Source organism: Nycticebus coucang, chromosome 15 (genome assembly GCF_027406575.1).
Source record: "Nycticebus coucang isolate mNycCou1 chromosome 15, mNycCou1.pri, whole genome shotgun sequence".
NCBI classification, from domain to species: domain Eukaryota; kingdom Metazoa; phylum Chordata; class Mammalia; order Primates; family Lorisidae; genus Nycticebus; species Nycticebus coucang.
The window spans coordinates 83,779,209-83,799,683 of NC_069794.1; the positions used below are offsets into that span (position 1 = coordinate 83,779,209).

Genomic DNA, 20,475 nt, shown 5'->3' on the forward strand with positions numbered 1-20,475 from the left:
CCATAACCACTGTGCTACAAGCGCTGAGCTGATTTTTATTTTTAATACTTGAAGTTTAATAGTATTTAAATAGAAAATGCTGATTAGCTCTAGAAAATGTCATTAGCCCTTTTTGGGGGAGAAAGCATTTTATTTTTTAAAATTACACTTATGAGATTGTTTTATTTTTTGTTACATTGAACTTTACTAGTTTTCCTTTATTAAGAGTATTTGTTCTCATCCTAAAAATAAGATGATTCTTAACGGTAGAATCGTCTGGTTCTTAATGGTAGAATAGTCTAATGTTTGGCTTGTATACCAGTTTTAATGATAAGAGACTTTTGTGAAAGCCTCAGACACAACTTGTCTGAAATCGTTGACTCTTTTTTTTTCTTTTTTTGCCGGGGCTGGGTTTGAACCCGCCACCTCCGGCATATGGGACCGGTGCCCTACTCCTTGAGCCACAGGCGCCACCCGACTCTTTTCTTTCTGTCTTTTCTTTCAAGGGTGTTGTGTTGTGAGTACAAGTTGGTAGTCCTCTAGCTGGTTTTATTATATTAACATGGAATAGAAAGATGTTTCTAAGTTGGCAAAGCTAAACCCAACAGAGCAGTGGGCTTCTAGCCTATCTCTATGACTTCAAACTAACTTTCTTGAATGAGCATCTTTCTTGAATGAGCATCTGCTAGCTGCACTCATTAATATGAGCTTCTGAAGCAAGGAGTTGTGACATGTTAAGTTTGTATTCCATGTTGCCTAGAAACATTTCGGTGAACATTTATTTTCCCCACCACCTGATTGCCTTTCCATCATGGTATAGGCTCTACTGACTAAAGACTTACAAATAATTTTGGTGAAGGATGAGACTCTGTGACTTATTTAGGGGTTAATAAGCAAAGAGGGTGGGAGGCCTATTGGTAGTGGGAATAGGTTTCACTAGGTAAATACTTTAAAATATTTTAACAATCTTATAAGGTTGATTATGCTGTTTTCGTTATTTGATTTTGTCTTTTATAATGCCAGTTAATGTTTAGAGGGTAAATGGCAGAAATTACATGGTTTTCCCTCCAAATCTATATATAGGAAAATTTATTTTAACTGATAAATTTTTGTATTGACTATTTCATTGGGCTATTAAATTATTTTGAAAAGGGCCAAAAGTATAAAGAAGGAAAAGTATGTTTATACCATACACAGGGCAACAGCCTTCTGAGCATTAAAGTAGCTAGACTTAGTTTTTGTGTATTGTTGGGATCACATGTATTTTGAATTATTGTAGAGTTGTTCTATTCATTCCTATAAAAATTGAGCACTGAAAAATAATTGACTATATACATGTTCTTGGCAATATTAGAAAATGTATCCCCCCCCACCCCCCCAAGACAAGGCTTACTCTGTTGCCCTGGCTAGAGTGCAGTAGCTTGATCATAACTCCCTGCAACCCCAAACACCTGGGCTCAAGCTTCTTCCTTTTGCCACCCAAGCAGCTGGGACTATCTGTGTGTGCCACCATCCCCATCTAATTTTTCTGTTTCTTTGTAGATGCAGGGTCTCATTATTTCTCAGGCTGCACTTTTGTGTTCAAGCCATCTTCCTGCCTCTGCCTCCTAGAGTGCTAGGATTACAGGTGTGAGTCACTGTCCCAGCAACAGTGGTGTATCTTTAAATTCTTTTTGAAGCAGCAATCCAAGGAATTAAGACTTAGAGATAACATAGGGTGTTAGTGATAAGAAGTTTAACAAACAAATTAAAATGAGTAAGGCTTTCTCAAAGACTTATTTCAATATGTAGTTGGTAGATGAATGAGATAAGGACAATTCTTAATCTACTGTAATTAATTGAAACAAAAACCAAGGGAAGAATATCGCTATAACTGACAGATTGAAAAGGAAAAAAAAATGAATTATCTCTGTAAATTCACGACATTCTAAGCATTACTAACTTCGTATTAATTATTGTTCAGTCTTTGTAAAATGAAAGAATAAACTGATTCCACGATAATTAAGCAATGTTAGATACACTGTAGCAAATATACAGTATTTGTTTAAAAAAATAGTCAAATACATTTTCATTATACTTGAACTTGATTCTGAGATTTATAATGAACCACTGATATTGTCTTTACATTCAGTACTTGATAAGGCCAATGTCATACCTGCCTTAATATGCATCTGAGTTATTATTACTATTAATAATAGCATAAATATGCTTAATACAGACCATGATTTAGAGAAAGATTATGAGGAATAGGTCATCATTACCTGTTCGGTTTTGTCTTTACATGTTACACTATTATCCATTCAATTTTGCCTTTCCCTTTTTACATTTAGTAGCTTGCATTTTCTTACCAGTTTTAAGTGATGTTATGTAGATTGTGGGTGACTTTTGTTTTTAGGGATAGGTCACGGGTTTTAGATGTAAAAGCATTGAAGTTCTTAATGCAAGTAGATGTATCTCCTGTATTTTACGTATTAGAAATACATGGTATTTGCATTTTTTCATAAATACAGTAATTATAAATTGATACTGAGTATCTGAGGCCTAAAGAAATTATATTGAATCAAGGGAAGGAAAATGAAAACTAGAAAAGCAGGCTGAAATTTATGTAATGGAAGCATTGTTTTACATTATAAAGAAACTTTCTTTTTAAATTTTAAGTGGAGAGTGCGCAAAGAAGCCATGATGGGACTTGCCCAGATTTATAAGAAATATTCTCTACAATCAGCAGCTGGAAAAGATGCTGCGAAACAGATATCATGGATCAAAGACAAATTGCTACATATATATTATCAAAATAGTATTGATGATAGGTAAGTTAAGGATACTGTATGTTACATGGTGACTTTGAGTCAAATAACTTGATTTGTTGTTTTACACAAACTGTATTCTGTATTACTTTGAACTGTTTCCTCCGTTTTTACTATGAGGTCATGGTAGTGAATGATTACTTTCCTTCCCATCAAAACCATAAATGAAATAGTAATATACATATAACGTTATGGACAATTACAGTTTTTACATTCATTTCATAACACTATTTTTGAATAGAATAATATCTAAAAGCAGGGTTGTGTATTGTTATAATTTAAATTTTGTTTCATGTATAATCGTGTTATAGGATCTTCTAATATTTTTAAATAAAATTCAAGTAAAAACAAATCTTTTGGATTGTAGTCATGAATAAAAACAATCCCTATTCAAGGCTAAAAACAGTTTATAAATTTATATTAGAACACATGTGAATATAACTTTAGTATTTTTTCTTTACATACTAAAGTTGGATCTTGTATGGATTTCAATTATTTAGTAGTTAATAACGTTGTAAATTTTGCTTACAACAGAATTGTATTTACTATTTACTACAGTCTGAAGTGATTTGACAAATTATTAGCAGAAGTCAAATGATCTTGCCTATGGATCAGAATGAGAAACTAAGAGAAAACTAAGAAGCAATAGATCATATTAAAATACTAAATATACAGAAGCTAGAAACAGAGTATCTTTGGTTAACATTATCAAAGATACTTCATAGTTATTTTTCTAAAGTTGAAGTTTTTAGACTTTTTGAGTATGGCATCAGTAAACAGATTTACATTATGTTTTTATAGGCCTTTTTTAGTTCTTTTAACCAGGTCTTTTTTCATGATGATCACTGTGCAAGCTCAGAAGAATCTTAAAAATGTCTTTGTAGTCTAACGTAACAGAAATTTAGAACTTTGCATTTGGAAGAAGTTGGTGTAGTTTTTAATCCTTTATTATATAAGTAAGGAAATTAAGTCTCTGATAAATAACATTTCCAAGGTCATGAAGCTGGTAGTCAGCTGGGTCTAGGGCTGTTTTCATTACATTTAGTTAAATCCTGTTTTGGACCCTGTGTTTGCAGAAAGAAGGTTTTGATTTGCAAATTGTGTTTCTACTGAGGAAAGTAGGAACTTCTAAAACATGTATCTTTATGTAGTTTGGAATTTTATATTCAAATTTAATACATTAGATAAATCAATATAGTGCCTTCTCTGCTCTTCCATAGATTACTTGTTGAACGGATCTTTGCTCAATACATGGTTCCTCACAATTTGGAAACTACAGAACGGATGAAGTGCTTATATTATTTGTATGCCACACTGGATTTAAATGCTGTGAAGTATGTTTTACATGTCAAGCTCTATTCTTTTTATCTTTCACAGTATATTGGATTTTATGGAAAAAAATGCCCTAAGTAACTGAATCTTTAAGTGTAAACTATGTAATGAAAATGTTATATGAAGAGTCAAGTCACAATAAAGTACTTGGTTGTGTTTTTGAAAGTACTGCCGTCAACATATTAAGCCACTGTAAGCAATTGAAAAGTCGAGTTGATTGACATGGAATCATTTAGTATTTCATTTTTTTCTCTCTAGATTTTAATATTAGTGTCTTAAATGTTGAGGTTCCTATTCTTTCTTATTTTTGTTTTCCTTAAGGTGTTAGGAAGGTCCATATTATTAAAATATGATCTTACTCTCACCTGGTAATGATTTGTGTTATGATGTAGGGCAACAGGGTACAAATTTTGTGCTGCATAGCCTCAATACGATGTAGTTTGGCATAAGGGTAAGCACAAAGATATTTTATTACCACCTTTCATTCAAAAAGTTCTTTTGAGTATGTGGATAGGGAATTGGCATTTTAGACATGGAAAAAACATTACTAATTTAATTGAACCATATGGAGGGTTAGGAAATTGAGGCTTAGAGATTTGCTTCAGGTTTTAGGAAGTGTTGACCTTTACGATTCCAGCAAATGTAATTTATAGCCATTGGGGATTTAATGTTCAGAAATTGGATGCCTGATGAGCTCTATATAATTTTTATTTGTACCACTGTTTAATGGGACTTTTGACTTCATTTCTTCCATGGAAATAATTATATGTGCTATTTATATTTTATGTAGAAATGTTAGGGGAAAGATTGTAGAAGGTAGAAATATACAATTCTTCCTACTTTCTGTATTTTAGACACTGGAATTTATGTTATCTTTAGCTGCTTTTACACTACATTGAAAAAGTAGTTGCATGAATGACCCTATTGCCCACAAAGCTTAAAATATTTACTGGCTCACTTTTTGCAGAAAAAGCTTGCCAACTCTGGTTTAAGTGATACTTTTTCTATTTCACACAACTTGAACTGAATCACACAGAGATTAATATGTACAAAGTCACATACAGGTAGTAAAGAGGGAGCCAGGATTTGAACTCAGTTCCTCTTGGTTCCAAAGCCTTTCTTTTTTCTATTACATATAGTAAAATATATTACTACCATATTAATTACTTACATCATACATGTTTTATCTGGAATTGGAATGTATCTTAAAATTATTGGTTCAGCATAGTTTAATCGATGGCTATTTTTCTTATGGCCTCTTAGATTAGATGAAATGCGCATGCTTGTGCGCGCGCGCTCTCTCTATATATATGTATATCTATATTTCACAGCTCAACAGTTTAGAAAATACAAACATTTGGTTTGCATCTTAACTGTTTTGGTAGGTATTTTTATGACTGCTTTCATTTACACTTCACCAAAAACAGAAAATTAATGACTGGGTTTTTCTTGAGGTTTAACAAATTAGTGCCATTTGTTCATTTTAGATTCATTCTTCAGTGTTAAATTCCTGCCTGCTGCTGATGCCATTAGCAGATTAGTTTGGAGATTTCTTTTCAGAAATAGATATATATATATGATATATAGGAATAGGATATAATATATATCCTATTTGAAATAACCTGTTGGCAATCTCAGTGAATTTAAACCTCTTGACTCACCTCACCTACTATTCAAGCGTGAAAATTAAATAAAAACATTTTGAAACAAAACTTGAGAATTTGACACTCATAGATCCTACTTGAAAAAAAATTCTAAAAAGAATTTAGGTGGGATGTAAAAAAGAAAATTAAATCTAGAAAGAAGAAATAAAATACAAGGAACAGCAAACATTTCAAACATTTTTATAAATCTGTTCAAGCATGGCATAATAGTTTTCTTTTTAAGAGGTGAGGTATGTATTAAAAACTAGGTAGCATCTAGGCTGTTATTTAGCCATCATGTGAACTCTCCTGAGTATCCCTGGAACCTTCTCTCCTGTGGCCCTGCCATGCTTGGGCAAAGCAGGAGGGCCTCTAGGACCTTCTTACCCTGCCTGCTTTTCTCATTGGTTGATACCATGAACTTGTGAATACTAGGTGGACCTTATCAGATAACAACAAATAAGATGATGGGTAAATAATTAGCGTTAAAGTGTTGTTTTCTTTTATCATGTAAGTATGAAGGCAGACATGTTGATTAATTAGACCATAAGTCAAATGTTCTTGTTAGAAGTTTAACCATCACCCATAAAAGAATAGAATTAGAATGTACAGCTTCCAAATCCAAAAGAACAAAAAAGAATGAAATTTTGATACCAGAAGCAAAAAAGAAAAATAACAGTTCACAGAAACACAGATTATAAATAGTTAAAAAAACTAAACATACCAGATTTTACTCATTTTAATGGCAAGTAAACTGGATTAAAAAGTAAAATACAGTGCTGTTCACAAGAGATATGCTGAAAAATAATGCTGCTGGGAGTTGAAAATAGATTCTAATCTGGACCAGAACTCAAAAGGCTTTGATTCTATAAAATGATTGGTGAATGAATGGATATTTATCTAAGATAAAATATTTAAGGTACATACATACTATTTTTAAATGATTTTTATTTTAACTACCTTTTTAGAACTGACTGACTCAATACTTACCAACATATTAGTAGTTTATATAATACCATTAAAAATCATTTAGGTAAGTTATGAAGCATAGTAATAAAATAAAAATATCTGACTCTGGGCGGCGCCTGTGGCTCAAGCAGTAGGGCGCCGGTCCCATATGCCGGAGGTGGCGGGTTCAAACCTTGCCCCGGCCAAAAAAAAAAAAAATATCTGACTCTACCACCCAGCTTGTGAACTTTACTTTTCATCCTTTCTTCCTTCCAGAGGTAACCTCTAGCCTTAATTTTGTGTTTCTCATTTCCTTTTTGAAAATTGTTTTAACATGGTTCAGCACCTGTAGCTCAAACGGTTAAGGCACCAGCCACATACACCAGAGCTGGCGGGTTCGAATACAGCCCGGGCCTGCCAAACAACAATAACATCTACAACCAAAAAGTAGCCGGGCGTTGTGACGGGCACCTGAGGTCCCAGCTACTTGGGAGGATGAGGCAAGAGAATTGCTTAAAGCCAAGGAGTTGGAGGCTGCTGTCAGCTCTGATGCCACAGCACTCTACCCAGGGCAAAAGCTTGAGGCTCTGTCTCCAAAAAAAACTTGTTTTAACATATGTGTGTATATTCCTGTGAATGTAGGTTGTATATATTCCTCAATAATACTAATATATTTCTGCTTGGTTTTGAATTTTGTGAAAGTCAAATAATTGTGTATATAGTCTTTTTCTTTGTTTTGTTGCTAAGATTTACTGTAATATTAGATATAAAGCTGTAGATCATTCATACCACTGTGGTATAGAATTACATTATCATTAATCCATCATTTTATTCCATTATTTTGACTTGGAAATTTGAATCTATGGAAATGACATTTCTGTTATTTCTCTCTTTTTACTATTTCAAGTAGTGACTATGAACACTTATAGTTTAGGATATATACTTGGAGGATATCTCTAAGGTATGATTACAGATGCTCCTCAAATCTGGCTACTTACTGGAATCACCTGGGAAGGTTTAAACACTACCTGCAACTAAGTCTCTCCTTCAAAGATTCTCATTAAATTTGTCTGTAGTATAGTTTGGGCATTAGGATTTTCAGAAAAGCATTTTAGGAGATTGTAATGGGCTTGGTTTGGACTCACTAGTATATAACAAGGAGCAGAAGTGCTGACTGAGTATGTGCATTTGCATCTTTGTGAACTATTGTCAAATTGTTTTCCAACATGATTATACTAGTTTACATTACTCCCAGTGTTCATGAGTTTCTGCATCCTCGTTTGTATTATCAGACATCTTAATTTTTATCAGTTTTTAACTTACATCCTTAATTTTCCTGAACGCTGAAAATACTGATCTTTTTTATAGTTTTATGGTCTTTTAAAAAGTCATTTGAATGACCTCTACTTAGTTTGAAAGAGGCCTATAAAAATATTATGAATAGATGCTGTTTGTAGGTGGAGAAAAAGAATTATAAAAGTAGCCATCTATCATGTAGGTTCCCAGTGAGTACTTGTTTGGTAGAGATTCTTCCTTGTTGAAAAAATCAATTATTTTGTGAGTACTTTTTGTCGGGAAGACAAAAGTATTTCCTGATGAGAACAAGTTTTGAGTCAGTTCCTAAATAAGTTGTGTATCTTGATTATTGAAAAAGAGAATAGGGCGGCACCTGTGGGTCAACGGAGTAGGGCTCCGGCTTCATATGCCGGAGGTGGCGGGTTCAAACCCAGCCCCTGCCAAAAACTGCAAAAGAAAAAGAGAATAGAGGCCACTTTGAGTATTATCTGATGACAGTGTGTAGTTCCACCTCCTACAGGTTTCCCAGCACTCCTTTAGTGACTAGGAGACAGTAGTAGGTATCTTAACTGTGATCTTCTCTTTCATTGAGCAGGTTTGCATCTAGGATAGTTTTGTTCTTTTGAGTCAGATGGGTGATTTGCTCACCTGGGACTAGAAGGTTGGAGGAGAGGTTATTTTCTTTCTTACCTTTTTTTTTTTTTTTCTTTTTTTGTAGAGACAGACTCTTACTGTATCGCCCTTGGTAGAGTTCTGTGGCATCACAGCTCACAGCAACCTGGGCTCAAGCAATTCTCTTGCCTCAGTCTCCTGAGTAGGTGGGACTACAAGCGCCCGACACAATGCCTGGCTATTTTTTTGTTGCAGTTTGGCCGTGGCTGGGTTTGAACCTGCCACCCTCAGTATATGGGGTCGGTGCCTTACCCACCCAACCACAGGTGCTGTCCAGGAGAGGTTATTTTCAACATTTGATCAGGTCCCCTACTGAAACCAAATGGTAACTGTCTTTTTTCTTTTGAATTGCTGCAAACTTTTTATTTGGTAACAAAGAGAAACCCTACTGAGAGAATTAGTTGTCTATTTAAAATGTCAGATAACAAGTATGAAATTATCCTATGATTAAATAAATCAATATTTGCTTTCCTGTTGCAATATTGCTTCTCCCACTATAACTTCTTTCCTTTTTTAAAGAGCTATTTAAAAAGGCAGTAAACAAGGACAAATTGCCCTGCTGCTTAATATAATTTTATTGAAGTACTTCAGAAGACTGTCTTCTTAAATATGTTATATAAATTCTTAGTGATGATCACTTTTGGATTTAAGCTGTAGCCATAATAGTTTATAATGGGCTTCAGAATCTCTTGCAATTTCATCTTTAAATTAATAAAATAATTTCCTCTTTAAATGAAGACAACTTTCAAAATTTTGGCTTTTCAGCAATTGTAATGATGAAGTATATAGAAGAAAGAGTATACATTGACTTTGGACTTCAGAAGTAATTTCACAGATAGCTACTTTGTTTCTTTGAAAATTAATTATGTAACTCCTACTTAATTGTTAGATTTTTGTAGCCCTCCAGAGAATGATCATCTTGCTTTCAATGTTTATATTTTAGAACTTAGTAACTTGAAAATAGTAAAGTATAGCTATTTAGAATTTAATTTCTAAGATGAAAATGGACTAATACTGGCTTCACCAGTATCATTTCGAAGTGACCACTACAAAGGAATTTAAGTGTCCATATTTAAACTAATGTATTTCCTTTAGAAAAAATTTAAAGGCATTTTAAAAACATTGTTAAAGAAGAGTATGAAAATACAAAACTATTAAACAATTGTCTGGTCTATGAAAGGAAAAGGTTTTATATGCTTCTATATTGTATTACTGTTATTTTGTCATTGCTTCATATGTGTAGTAATAGACAATAAAAGTTTAGGTAATTGGAAACAAACTGATGAATAATACATTTTTTTTCTTTTTGGAAATTTCCCTTTAAAATTTTAAAATGTGTAGTTCTGATATTCTGTAATCTAATACTAATGCTAATTGTTCTCTATGATTTACACATATTTTCTTAAGTACCTGTCCAATTTCTTTTTAGATTTAAATTTCTCCTTGAGAACAATGTAGCTATTAAAGAGGACATCAGGATTTTTGCCATATAAAAACAGTATTCACTTATAGCACAAATAATTCCATACAGTTTAAAATTTAAATATAACTAGATTGCTGTTATAAGAAAATGTATCCTTGGTAAATGGTCTGTGAAGCTAGTGAATGATGCCCCATGATCATATCAATGTACACAGCTATGATTTAATAGAAAAAATAAAATAAAATAAAAAAATAAATAAAAAAAAAAGAAAATGTATCGCTATTCTCTCATGGCTAAGTCTTGTATTTCATTTTACCCTATCATATGACCTTACTCCACTAGTTATTCCTCTATTTCTCCAGTTAATTCCTGCTCCTTGGCTTACCTATATGCTCCCAATAATGATAGATCTTCCCTATTTTTATACAAAGGAACCACTACTATTTACTTTCTTTTGATCCTGCTATTATATATTATATTTATATATGTGTAAATGTTATATGTTATTCATTTCTTTCCCTCCGTGTGTTTTACCTCATCTCTGTCATCTACGTTTATAATTTGAAACTTTAAAACAAATTATTTAGTTGAAATATTCTAGAAGGATTTTTATCTTGTTTTGTTATTTAAATTGACATTTTTGTGTTTTTCAGAGCATTGAATGAAATGTGGAAATGTCAAAATCTGCTTAGACATCAAGTAAAGGATTTGCTTGACTTAATTAAGCAACCCAAGGTAAGTTAATTTCAAAGAAAAAGATTTTTTGATGTTGTGCTTGGTAAAACACAAGTATTAGTTACCATTTCCCGTTATTGCTGTGTGTTGAATAATTCTGTGTGGAAGAGTTCTGACTGTAGAACTTATGATTTTTAAATTCTAAAACTAAAACTAAAAAAAAAAATAAATTCTTAAACTCTTAATTTTTAAGAAACGTATTACACATAATATAGAGAATTTTACATGTTTGTATCTGCAAAAGGTGTTGCCTAGTAGGAAAGAGAATGTGCTTGTATGTCCTCAAAATTAAGGGTGTGGGGGGGTTATGGCTTTAAAATAAATAAGGCTGCATGTGGTGGCTCATGCCTGTAATCCTAACACACTGGGAGGCTGAGGCAGGAGGCTCCCTTGAGGTCAGGAGTTCAGACCAATCTGGGCAAGAGCAAGGCCCTGTCTTTAGAAAAATTAGCTGGGTGTGGTGGTGCATGCCTGTAATCCCAGCTACTTTGGAGGCTGAGGCGGGAGTATTGCTTGAGCCCAGAAGTTTGAGTTACAGTGAGCCATGATCAGGCCACTACACTTTAACCCAGGTGAGAGAGCAAGATCCTGTCTCAAATAAAAAATAATAAAGAAATAATAACTATTGGAAGTATTGTAAATAGGGTAAAATCACACTGTATCTTGCCCACCCCTAAGATGCTCTTGACATCTTCATATACTCTTGTGGTTTTAGTAGTTTCAGTAATCATGTAATTATAGTTAGCTATCTTGAGATTTTTGCTTGTAGCTAATATTTATGGTGATTTCAATGTACTTCTTGATCTTCGTAATTATAATTTAATGGTGTTATTCTTCTGGTGGATGTATCATTTTATTTTGGACATTAGAATGATTCTAGGTTTTAAGACATATTTCACATAAAAAGCAGTGTCTGTCATTTTAAATTGCATTTGGGGAAAATAATATAGTGTGTGTATTACTCTGTTTCTTTTTCAGTCTATAGTGATCCCTCTGAAGCATCCTCCCAACACATAACACCTCATAGCTCATGTTCATAAGGCAGGCATCAATAGAACACTATCAGTTCATAAGGGGAGAAAATTTTATATGTTTCCTTAGGCATAAATTGTTCACTTGCCCAAACAATAATAAACTAATACCATTTGTTTGAGTGGTTTATAGCGACCCTCTATTTTTTTAAACTTTCAAATTACAGCAAGGCCTTTTATACCATTCGTTTGCCTAATTGAAGCTTACATTTGAGTAGTATGTTGTTTTATAGGATAACAATAATCTTTTTGTATTTGTTTAATTAATTTACTTTTTTGTTTTTATATTTCCAAATATTATGGGGGTACAAATGTTTTGGGTTACATGAGTTGCTTTTTTACAGTCTTGAGCCAAAGTTTTAAGCCAGGTGCCGCTCACCTGAATAATGTTCAATACTTGTTGGGTGTGATTTTACCTCTCCCACCTGCTTGATTTCCATTGAGTTTTACTACCAAATGTGTCCATGAGTGTTGATCAGTTACTTCCAATTTAGTAGTATATGTGGTGTTTGCTTTTCCGTTCTTGTGTAACTTCACTTATAAGGATGGTCTCCATTTCCATACAGGTTGTTACAAAGGTATCAGTTCACATTTTTTCTTTATTGCTGAGGAGTACTCTTTGCTGTGCATATACCACATGTTACTAATCCACTCATATATTGATGGGCACTTGGCTTGGCACTTGAGTGATTGTGAATTGTCCTGCAGTAAACATGCGAGTGCTGGTGTCTTTTTGATAAAATGACATTTTTTCCTTTGGGTAAATACCTAGTAGCGGGATTGCTGGATCAAATGGTAGGCCTACTTTTAGTTCTTTGGGGTATCTCTACTTTTTATAGAAGCTATGCTAGTTTTGCAGTCCCACCAACAGTTTATAAATGTTTCTTTCTTTCTGTTGTTTTGGAATTTTTTGTTAAAAGCCATTTTTACTGAAGTTAGGTGATACCTTATTGTGGTATTTGCATTTTCCTGATGGTTAGAGATGCTGAATATTTTTTCATTTGTTCATTGGCCATTTTTTTTTTTTATCTTTTAAAAACCTACTCTTCGTGTCTTTGCCCACTTTTTCGTGGGGTTGTTTCGTTATTTTTTCTTGCTGATTGGCTTGAGTTCTTTATGGATTCTGGTTGTTACCTCTTTATTCAGTGTATAGCATGCAGATACTTTCTTCTGTTCTGTAGGTTGGCTATTAACTATTGCTGGTTTCCTTGGCTATGCAGAAAGCTTTTAAATTTAATCAAGTCCCATTTGTTAATTTTTGTTGTTGCTGTGATTGCCTTTGGGGTCTTCTTCATAAATTCTTTGCCTAGGCCAATATCTATAAGAGCTTTCCCAACATTTTCTTCTGGAATTCTTAGTTTCATGCCTTAGATTTAAGTCTGTTACCTGTCTTGAATTTTTTTGTGAGTAATGAGATGTACAGTCCTGTTTCAGTCTTATACGTGTATGTAGCTACCCAGTTTCCCCAGCATCTGTTATTGAATAGGAACTCTTCCTCAGTGTACATTATTGTCTGCTTTGTCAGACATCAGATGGCAATATGAGGATAGTTTTATACCTGTTCTGATCCATTGATCAATGTCTCTGTATTTGTGTTGCTACCATGCTGTTTTGGTTATGGTAGTCTTGTAGTATAGTTTGAAGTCCGGTAAAGTGATGCCTCATGATTGTTATTTTTTCTTAAGATCGCTTTAGCTATTCAGGCTCTTTTCCAGTTCTACACAAAGCAACAAAAATTAGTTTTTCTAGTTCTGCAAAAAATGACATTGGTATTTTAATGGGTATTGGATTCAATTTGTAAATCACTTTGGGTGGTAAAGATATTTTGACAATGTTAATTCTGCCAATCCATGAGCATGTCTATTTTTCCATTTGTTTACATATTCTGCATTTTTCTTCCTCAGCAACTTATAGTTCTACCTATAGAGGTCTTTCACCTCCTTGGTTAAATATATTCCTGGGTATTTTATTTTCTTTGTTGTTGTTATGAAAGGTATTGGGTCTTTGATTTGATTCTCAGCTTGACTGTTGTCGGTGTATAGGAATGCAACTGATTTTGTGTACATTGATTGGGTATCCTGAGACTCTGCTGTATTTATCACTTCCTGGAGTCTCTTGGCAGAATATTTGGGTTTTTTAGACCTAAGATCATATTGTCAACAAAGAGCAATAATTTGACCTCTTCTGTTCCCATTTGGATACCCTTGATTTCCTCTTCTTGTCTGATTGTTCTAGCTAGGACTTTTAGTACTATACTGAGTAGAAGTGGTGACACTGGGCGACCTTGTTCAGTTTCAAATCTAAGCAGGAATGCTTCTAGTTTTTCCCAGTTCAATATGATGTTGGCTGTAGGTTTGTCATATGTGGTGTTACAATGTTTCATCTATGACTATTTTGTTAAGCAGTCTTTTCATAAAAGGGTGCTAAATTTCATCAATATTTTTTTCTTTATTGTCTATTGAGATAATTGTATGGTCTTTGTTTTTGCTTTTTATGTGGTGAGTCACATTTCTAGATTTGTGTATGTTGTGCTAAACATGCATACTTGGGATGAAGCCTACTTGGTCCTGGTGGATTTTTTTTTTTTTTAACGTTCTGATGAACTTAATTTGTTAGAATTTTATTGAGAATTTTTGCATCTGTGTTCGTAAGGGGTATTGGTCTGTAGTTTTCTCCTTTGGTATCAAAGGGATCCTGGGTTTGTAGAATGAGTAGGAGAGCATTCCTTCCTTCTTAATGTAATGAAATAATTTCTGTAGTTTAGGTACTAGTTCCTCTTTGTAGGTCTGGTAAAATTTGGCTGTGAAACCACCTGGTCCAGGACTCTTTTTCATTGGAAGATTTTTTTTATTGCTGCTTCAATTTCCTTATCTGATATAGGTCTGTTTGACAGTTCTGTTTTTTTCCTGATTGACCCCAAAGAGGTTATTTGTTTCCAAAATTTGTTCATTTCCTCAGTGTTTTTCAGTTTATGTGTATAGAGGTTTTTATAGTATTCAGAGGTGATATTTTGTATTTCCGTGGTATCAGTGATAATATCTCCTTTTTCTATTTTTTTTATTCCGAGACAGGAGTCACACTATGTCGCCCATGGTAGAGTACTGTGGCGTCACAACTCACAGCAACTTCAAACTCTTGTGCTCAAGTGATTCTCTTGCCTCAGCCTCCCAAGTAGCTGGGATTGCAGGCGCCCACCACAAGGCCTGACTATTTTTTGTTGCAGTTGTCATTGTTGGTTGGCTGACCTGGGCTGGGTTTGAACCTGCCGACTTTGGTGTATATGGCTGGCACCATAACCACTGTGCTATGGGTGTGGAGCCTCCTTTTTCTTTCCTGATTGACCTTATTAGAAGTTTTTCCTTTTCTGTTTTTGATTAATCTAACAAGAGGTCTGTTGATTTTAAAGTTTGTTTTCAAAGAACCAATTTTTTAAATCTTCTATATAATTCTTTTGTTTTCGATTTTATTTAGTTCTGCTCTCTCCTTAGTTATTTCATTTCTTCTGCTGGGTTTGGGACTGGTTTATTCTTCCTTTTCTAATTCCTTGAGACAATTAATTAGATTGTTGATTTCTGATCTTACTGGTTTTTTGATATAGGCATTTAAGGCTACAAATTTTCCTCTTAGGATTGCCTTTGCTGAATCCCACAGATTTTGGCAACTTGTTTTCCTTTTGTCTTTTAGTTTGAAGAATCTCATGATTTTTGTTCTGATTTCCTTCTTTACCCAATAATCATTCAGCAGTGGGTTGTTTAATTTGTAACTTTGTGTAGAATGGTTTCTGTTAGAGTTGATTTTTAATTTTATTCCACTGTGGTCTGAGAAGATGCCTGGTATAATTTTTTTTTTTTTTTTTCATTTGTTGAGTCATGTTTTGTGGCCTAAGATGTGATTAGTCTTAGAGCATGTTCTGTAGCTAATTAGAAGAATGTATATTTGGTAGTTCTGGGGTAGAGTGTTTATAAATGTCTGTTAGCTACTTTAAATCCTATGTTTCTTATTTATTTTCTACTTGGAGGTTGTGCCCAGTTCTGTTGGTGGGGTGTTGAAGTCTTCAGGTATTAGGATATTATTTATCACTCTGTTTAGATTAGTATGGTTTGCCTTATAAATCTGGTAAATATAAATATTGACACACCTGTATTAGATGCATAAATATTTAGAATTGTTATTGTTGAATTGCCCCCTTTACCATTATGTAATGCCCATTGTCTTTATTCAATTTAGTTGTCTTGAAGTCTGCGTTATCTGATACGAGAATGGCTATACCAACTTTTCTTTCGGTTTGCATTTGCATGGAATATTGTTTTTCATCCTTCCACTTTGAATCTAAATGAGTCCTTGTTGATTAGATGTATATTCTGGAGACAGTAGATATTTGGCTTGTATTTTTTTTAGCCATTCAGCCAGCCTATGTCTCTTGAGAGGGGAGTTCAATTCATTTGCATTTATTGAAAGAATTGATCTGTTCATCCTGTTGAGTAGAACTTGATTGCTTTGTTTTACAGCCTGATCCATTGTGGTATCTGGGTTCTGAACTACAGCATTTGGATAGTTTTACATTGGTGTGTCTGTTGTGCTGGTCAGTGTATAATGCAGGTTTGAATACTTACATGTTTTGTTTTGTTTTGTTTTTGAGACAGAGTCTTTTGCCTAGGTTACAGTGCAATGGCATCAGTCTAGCTCACAGCAACCTCAAACTAGTAGGTTCAAGAATTCCTTCTGCCTCAGCCTCCCAAGTAGCCGGGACTGCAGGTGCCTACCACAATACCTGGCTAATCTTTTCTATTTGTAGTACAGACAGGCCTCACTTTTGCTCAGGCTGATCTTGAACTGCAGAGTTCAAGTGATCCTCCCACTGTGGCTTCCTGGAGTGCTAGATTATAGGCATTAGCCGCCATGCCCAGCCCCATTTATATTTTATTAAATATAGTTTAATTTTTCTATGTTTATTAAGTATACTGAACCTCAGAAAATGTTTTGTCTTAAAATAAATGACTTAAAACTAATTTAATGATTCTGCTGTTTCCTTTCTCTTAAACCCATTTACATTAGTGTGTTTCAGTCAGTGTTATAATGCAGTAAATTAATGTATTTCACTCAGTAATCTCTGGATAAAGTGCCTCTGTTACCTAGAGCTATATTAATGTACTTCCTCTGGGCAAAGATATAAAAGTATTAATTAAAAGTATGAGACATTCATATATGCATGTTTATAAAATTATTACTGATTTTAGGTATTTTGTTAAATATGTAATACTGTATGTTGAACAAGCATGATTATATGAGGTTGTAATCAGATATAACTTTGTTTTTGACTTTTACTCTTCCTTTAAAATTGATGTACTTGGTGGAGCTTCTTCCTTTTACCTTTTGATAAAAACTTAGATCTTATCACTTTGCTGCTCAGTCGTGAAAATCATGAAATCACAAAATATAATTTCAGTTCACTTAGGACATTTAGTTACCTTCTGCCTTGCAGAATTTTCTTCTTGCTTGTCTTAAAATAATTACCAACTTATCCATGTTAAAAAGAGAGCATTCTTATTCGTGTGTGGTAGAATTGAAAAGAAAACAGAATGGACAAAATAATAGTACCCCTAATTGGAATTCTAATGTGAGAAGAATAGTTTTTTCTAATTGTTTAAGATTCACTTCATACTAAAAGTTATAGTAGACATTATAGAGTTATAGTTAGAAAAAATATAAAGCTATGATTAACTTTGAGGTGTTTATATTTCTTTCTATTTTACTAAGAAAACTCTTAGATACTTACAATTAGTTATGTATTTTTTTCCTTCATTTTTCAGCCTGGTTAAGTCCCTTTTTAATTATTAGCTCAGAAACAAAATCCTTCTTTCTACTTATATAACTAAATTGATATGCTCAGTGTTATTTAAAAGTGAGTTTTCCAGTAGTACATTTTTTTGGTGCTGTTTCTTTTCCATCTGGGTTAGCTGCTGCTTTATTTTTATTTCTAAAATTTTGCTAACCACTGTGCTAATTAGGATGGATCTGCTTCTTGACAGCCAAATTCCAAATATTTGGGAATTAATTCTTGTGCTTCATTATCCTTTGCCTTCCTCTTAGCAAGCTTGTTCTCTATAGAGATGGTTTGTTATGTCATTCATTGCCTTTACTTCAGTCTTTATCTACCTCAGTATTTTAAACAGACTTGCTCAGTGACATCTTTTCATTTTTCTTCTTTAAAACAACACTACCTTGATTCAGCAAATAATCAACATTCTGAGAAACATGTTTTGTACATGGAACTTTACATGCAGTTGTACACGAATATATTATATGCAGTGCAATGCAGTAAGCATGTTCATTCAAAGAAATTATGCTACCCTGACGCAACCTGTATCTAGCACTCTTAGATACACCTCTTATACCCATCAGTGACATTTTTTTAATTGTCTTTCTCCAGAGTCTTGCCCATAAGCTTCATGACTATGCCTTGTAATTCTAAGACCTAAAATTTTAGAAACACCTCAAATCAGGGTTTTAGACCTATGTCAACTTTTTGTTTCAAATAAGACTAAAATCTTGAAAGCCAACATTTTCCAGGTGTTTGTACCTTTTCTAAGCTTAGTTTCCCTGTTAATTCTGCACTGAAAAACTTAATATCTACCTATCCCAAAATGTAGTGTAGCAGTCTGTTTTTTGTTTGGGGGCCGACAAAACACTAAGGTAAGAGGTGACAACAGTGGAGAATCAGTTTACTTCTATCTCCCATTTGGTTTATCTAGAGCAGTGGTTCTCAACCTTCCTAATGCTGCAACCCTTTAATACAGTTCCTCTTGTTGTGGTGACCCTCAACCATAAAATTATTTTTGTTGCTACTTCATAACTGTAATTTTGCTACTGTTGTGAATCATAATGTAAATATCTGATATGCAGGATGTAGTTTTACTGTTACAAAGGGGTCGCGACCCACAGGTTCAGAACCGCTGATCTAGAGTTTAAAAATAGCCAAACAAAGATACAGGTGGTAATGGCAAGAGTCTCGAGGATTAGTAGGTTATGCTTTCCTAATAATCTGAGAGTGTGATGAAAATTCTTATTCTTGTAAGGGAATTTTAATTTTGTATTTTTTTGTGTGATTTACAGACAGATGCCAGTGTCAAGGCCATATTTTCAAAAGTGATGGTTATTACAAGTAAGTTATTTTAAATCTATATAATATAAATTTAAAATCTATTTACAATATTTATTATAATTAAAAGTGATTCATCAGTGTCACGATGGACTATGACAACTTAGGAATCTTAAATTTTCTTCAGTGTCTTATATTAGCAAGTGTTAGAGAAAGGGTTTAGAATATAAATTTAGTTTTGAAAATTTATTTAAATCATTACATAAGCTTACTGTAAAAACTGCTTTGGTGTTGCTTGCTCTAATGTGAATCTATTTGAAGCTAATTTCACTTTGATTCAAATTAGAGTAAAGGGTGTACCCAATAACTACATAATAGCTTTGTTGAAAATGCATTAATTTGCTTTTTTGATTTAAGTGATGTGAAATAAAAATGTTATTTAATTGCATTTAACAGTAAATACTAAAGGATTGTATGTCATATCTTCCTATCTCCTTTGTTGAGTACTGAAGTAGAGAAAAGTAGTTGACTGGTTTTTAATTTTTGTCTTATTTTGTCATGGGAGAGGTGTCACTGACTTAAAGCTCAAAAAAGTAGCTGTTTTTGCAGGTGGTTTGTTTTTCCTTTCATCTCAGAGATCACTGTGTATTGCATAAGGACAGAGGGATAATCAGGAATACCTGGAGGGATGCTTCTACTGAACTTAAAATGAAGAGATTTTAAGATGGATCTGAGATACTAAATATCCCAAGATGTGTATGGAAATAATGTTAAGACTCTGATGGTTATAGTAAACCTAACTCACTGGGTTTTTGATTAAGTGAAAAGAGTTTATCAAGAGTATAACTTTAAAACCAAATATCTTTCATTCCCAGGTAAACTAGTTTTAGTTTTCCTGGCATAACTTGCTATAGCAAGTTGTTTTGGGCTATTGATTTTTTATAACTATTTCCTCAGTAGTTTGGCTGTGGATGCTATCCCCGGCAGGAAATCATTCGCTATATTCTACTTCCTCCCCCACCCCCCACCCCCCCATTAGTTTTCTTCCATCAAGTACAGTATTTCCCAGATCCTTTTCTGAGGAATGCTAGTATTCTGCAGGTGTTAACAGTATTGTGAGAAAGATGTTTGATGATCTTATATGTTTTTTTTTGGCCGGGGCTGGGTTTGAACCCACCACCTCTGGCATATGGGACCAGCGCCCTACTCCTTGAGCCACAGGCGCCGCCCAGTGGTCTTATATTTTTATAGAATGCTGAATAAAGGTTCCTTTTTGTTTTCTACCTTCCTTCTTTTTCTGTCCCCACTCTTTTGCTTTCTCAAATAGTCTTGTTTTAGCCTTTAATGAGATGTCTGTTTATTGTGAAAGGGCTGGAAAGTGACGTTTTCCAAAATTATGTGAAAATAGTGCATTTTGTGATCTTTAGATCACGGATTGCTAAGTGCTGCTTTAGCATTTTTCCCCAGTTTGCCCTCATTGTGTATATATTTAGTTCATCTTCTATAAGAG

The 20,475-nt window shown here is 33.7% G+C and overlaps 1 protein-coding gene across 9 annotated transcripts in view; it reads left to right on the forward strand.

Moving 5' to 3' along the window:
• PDS5B (PDS5 cohesin associated factor B) overlaps nt 1–20,475 on the forward strand; it is a 191,079-nt gene that overhangs the window by 100,427 nt on the left and 70,177 nt on the right. For all 9 annotated transcript variants that reach the window (XM_053563584.1, XM_053563581.1, XM_053563576.1 and 6 more), the window contains 4 exons: nt 2,638–2,789; nt 4,007–4,120; nt 10,754–10,835; nt 18,980–19,028. In XM_053563584.1, the coding sequence (XP_053419559.1) occupies nt 2,638–2,789; nt 4,007–4,120; nt 10,754–10,835; nt 18,980–19,028 (397 nt within the window). The remainder of the gene's footprint in view (nt 1–2,637; nt 2,790–4,006; nt 4,121–10,753; nt 10,836–18,979; nt 19,029–20,475) is intronic.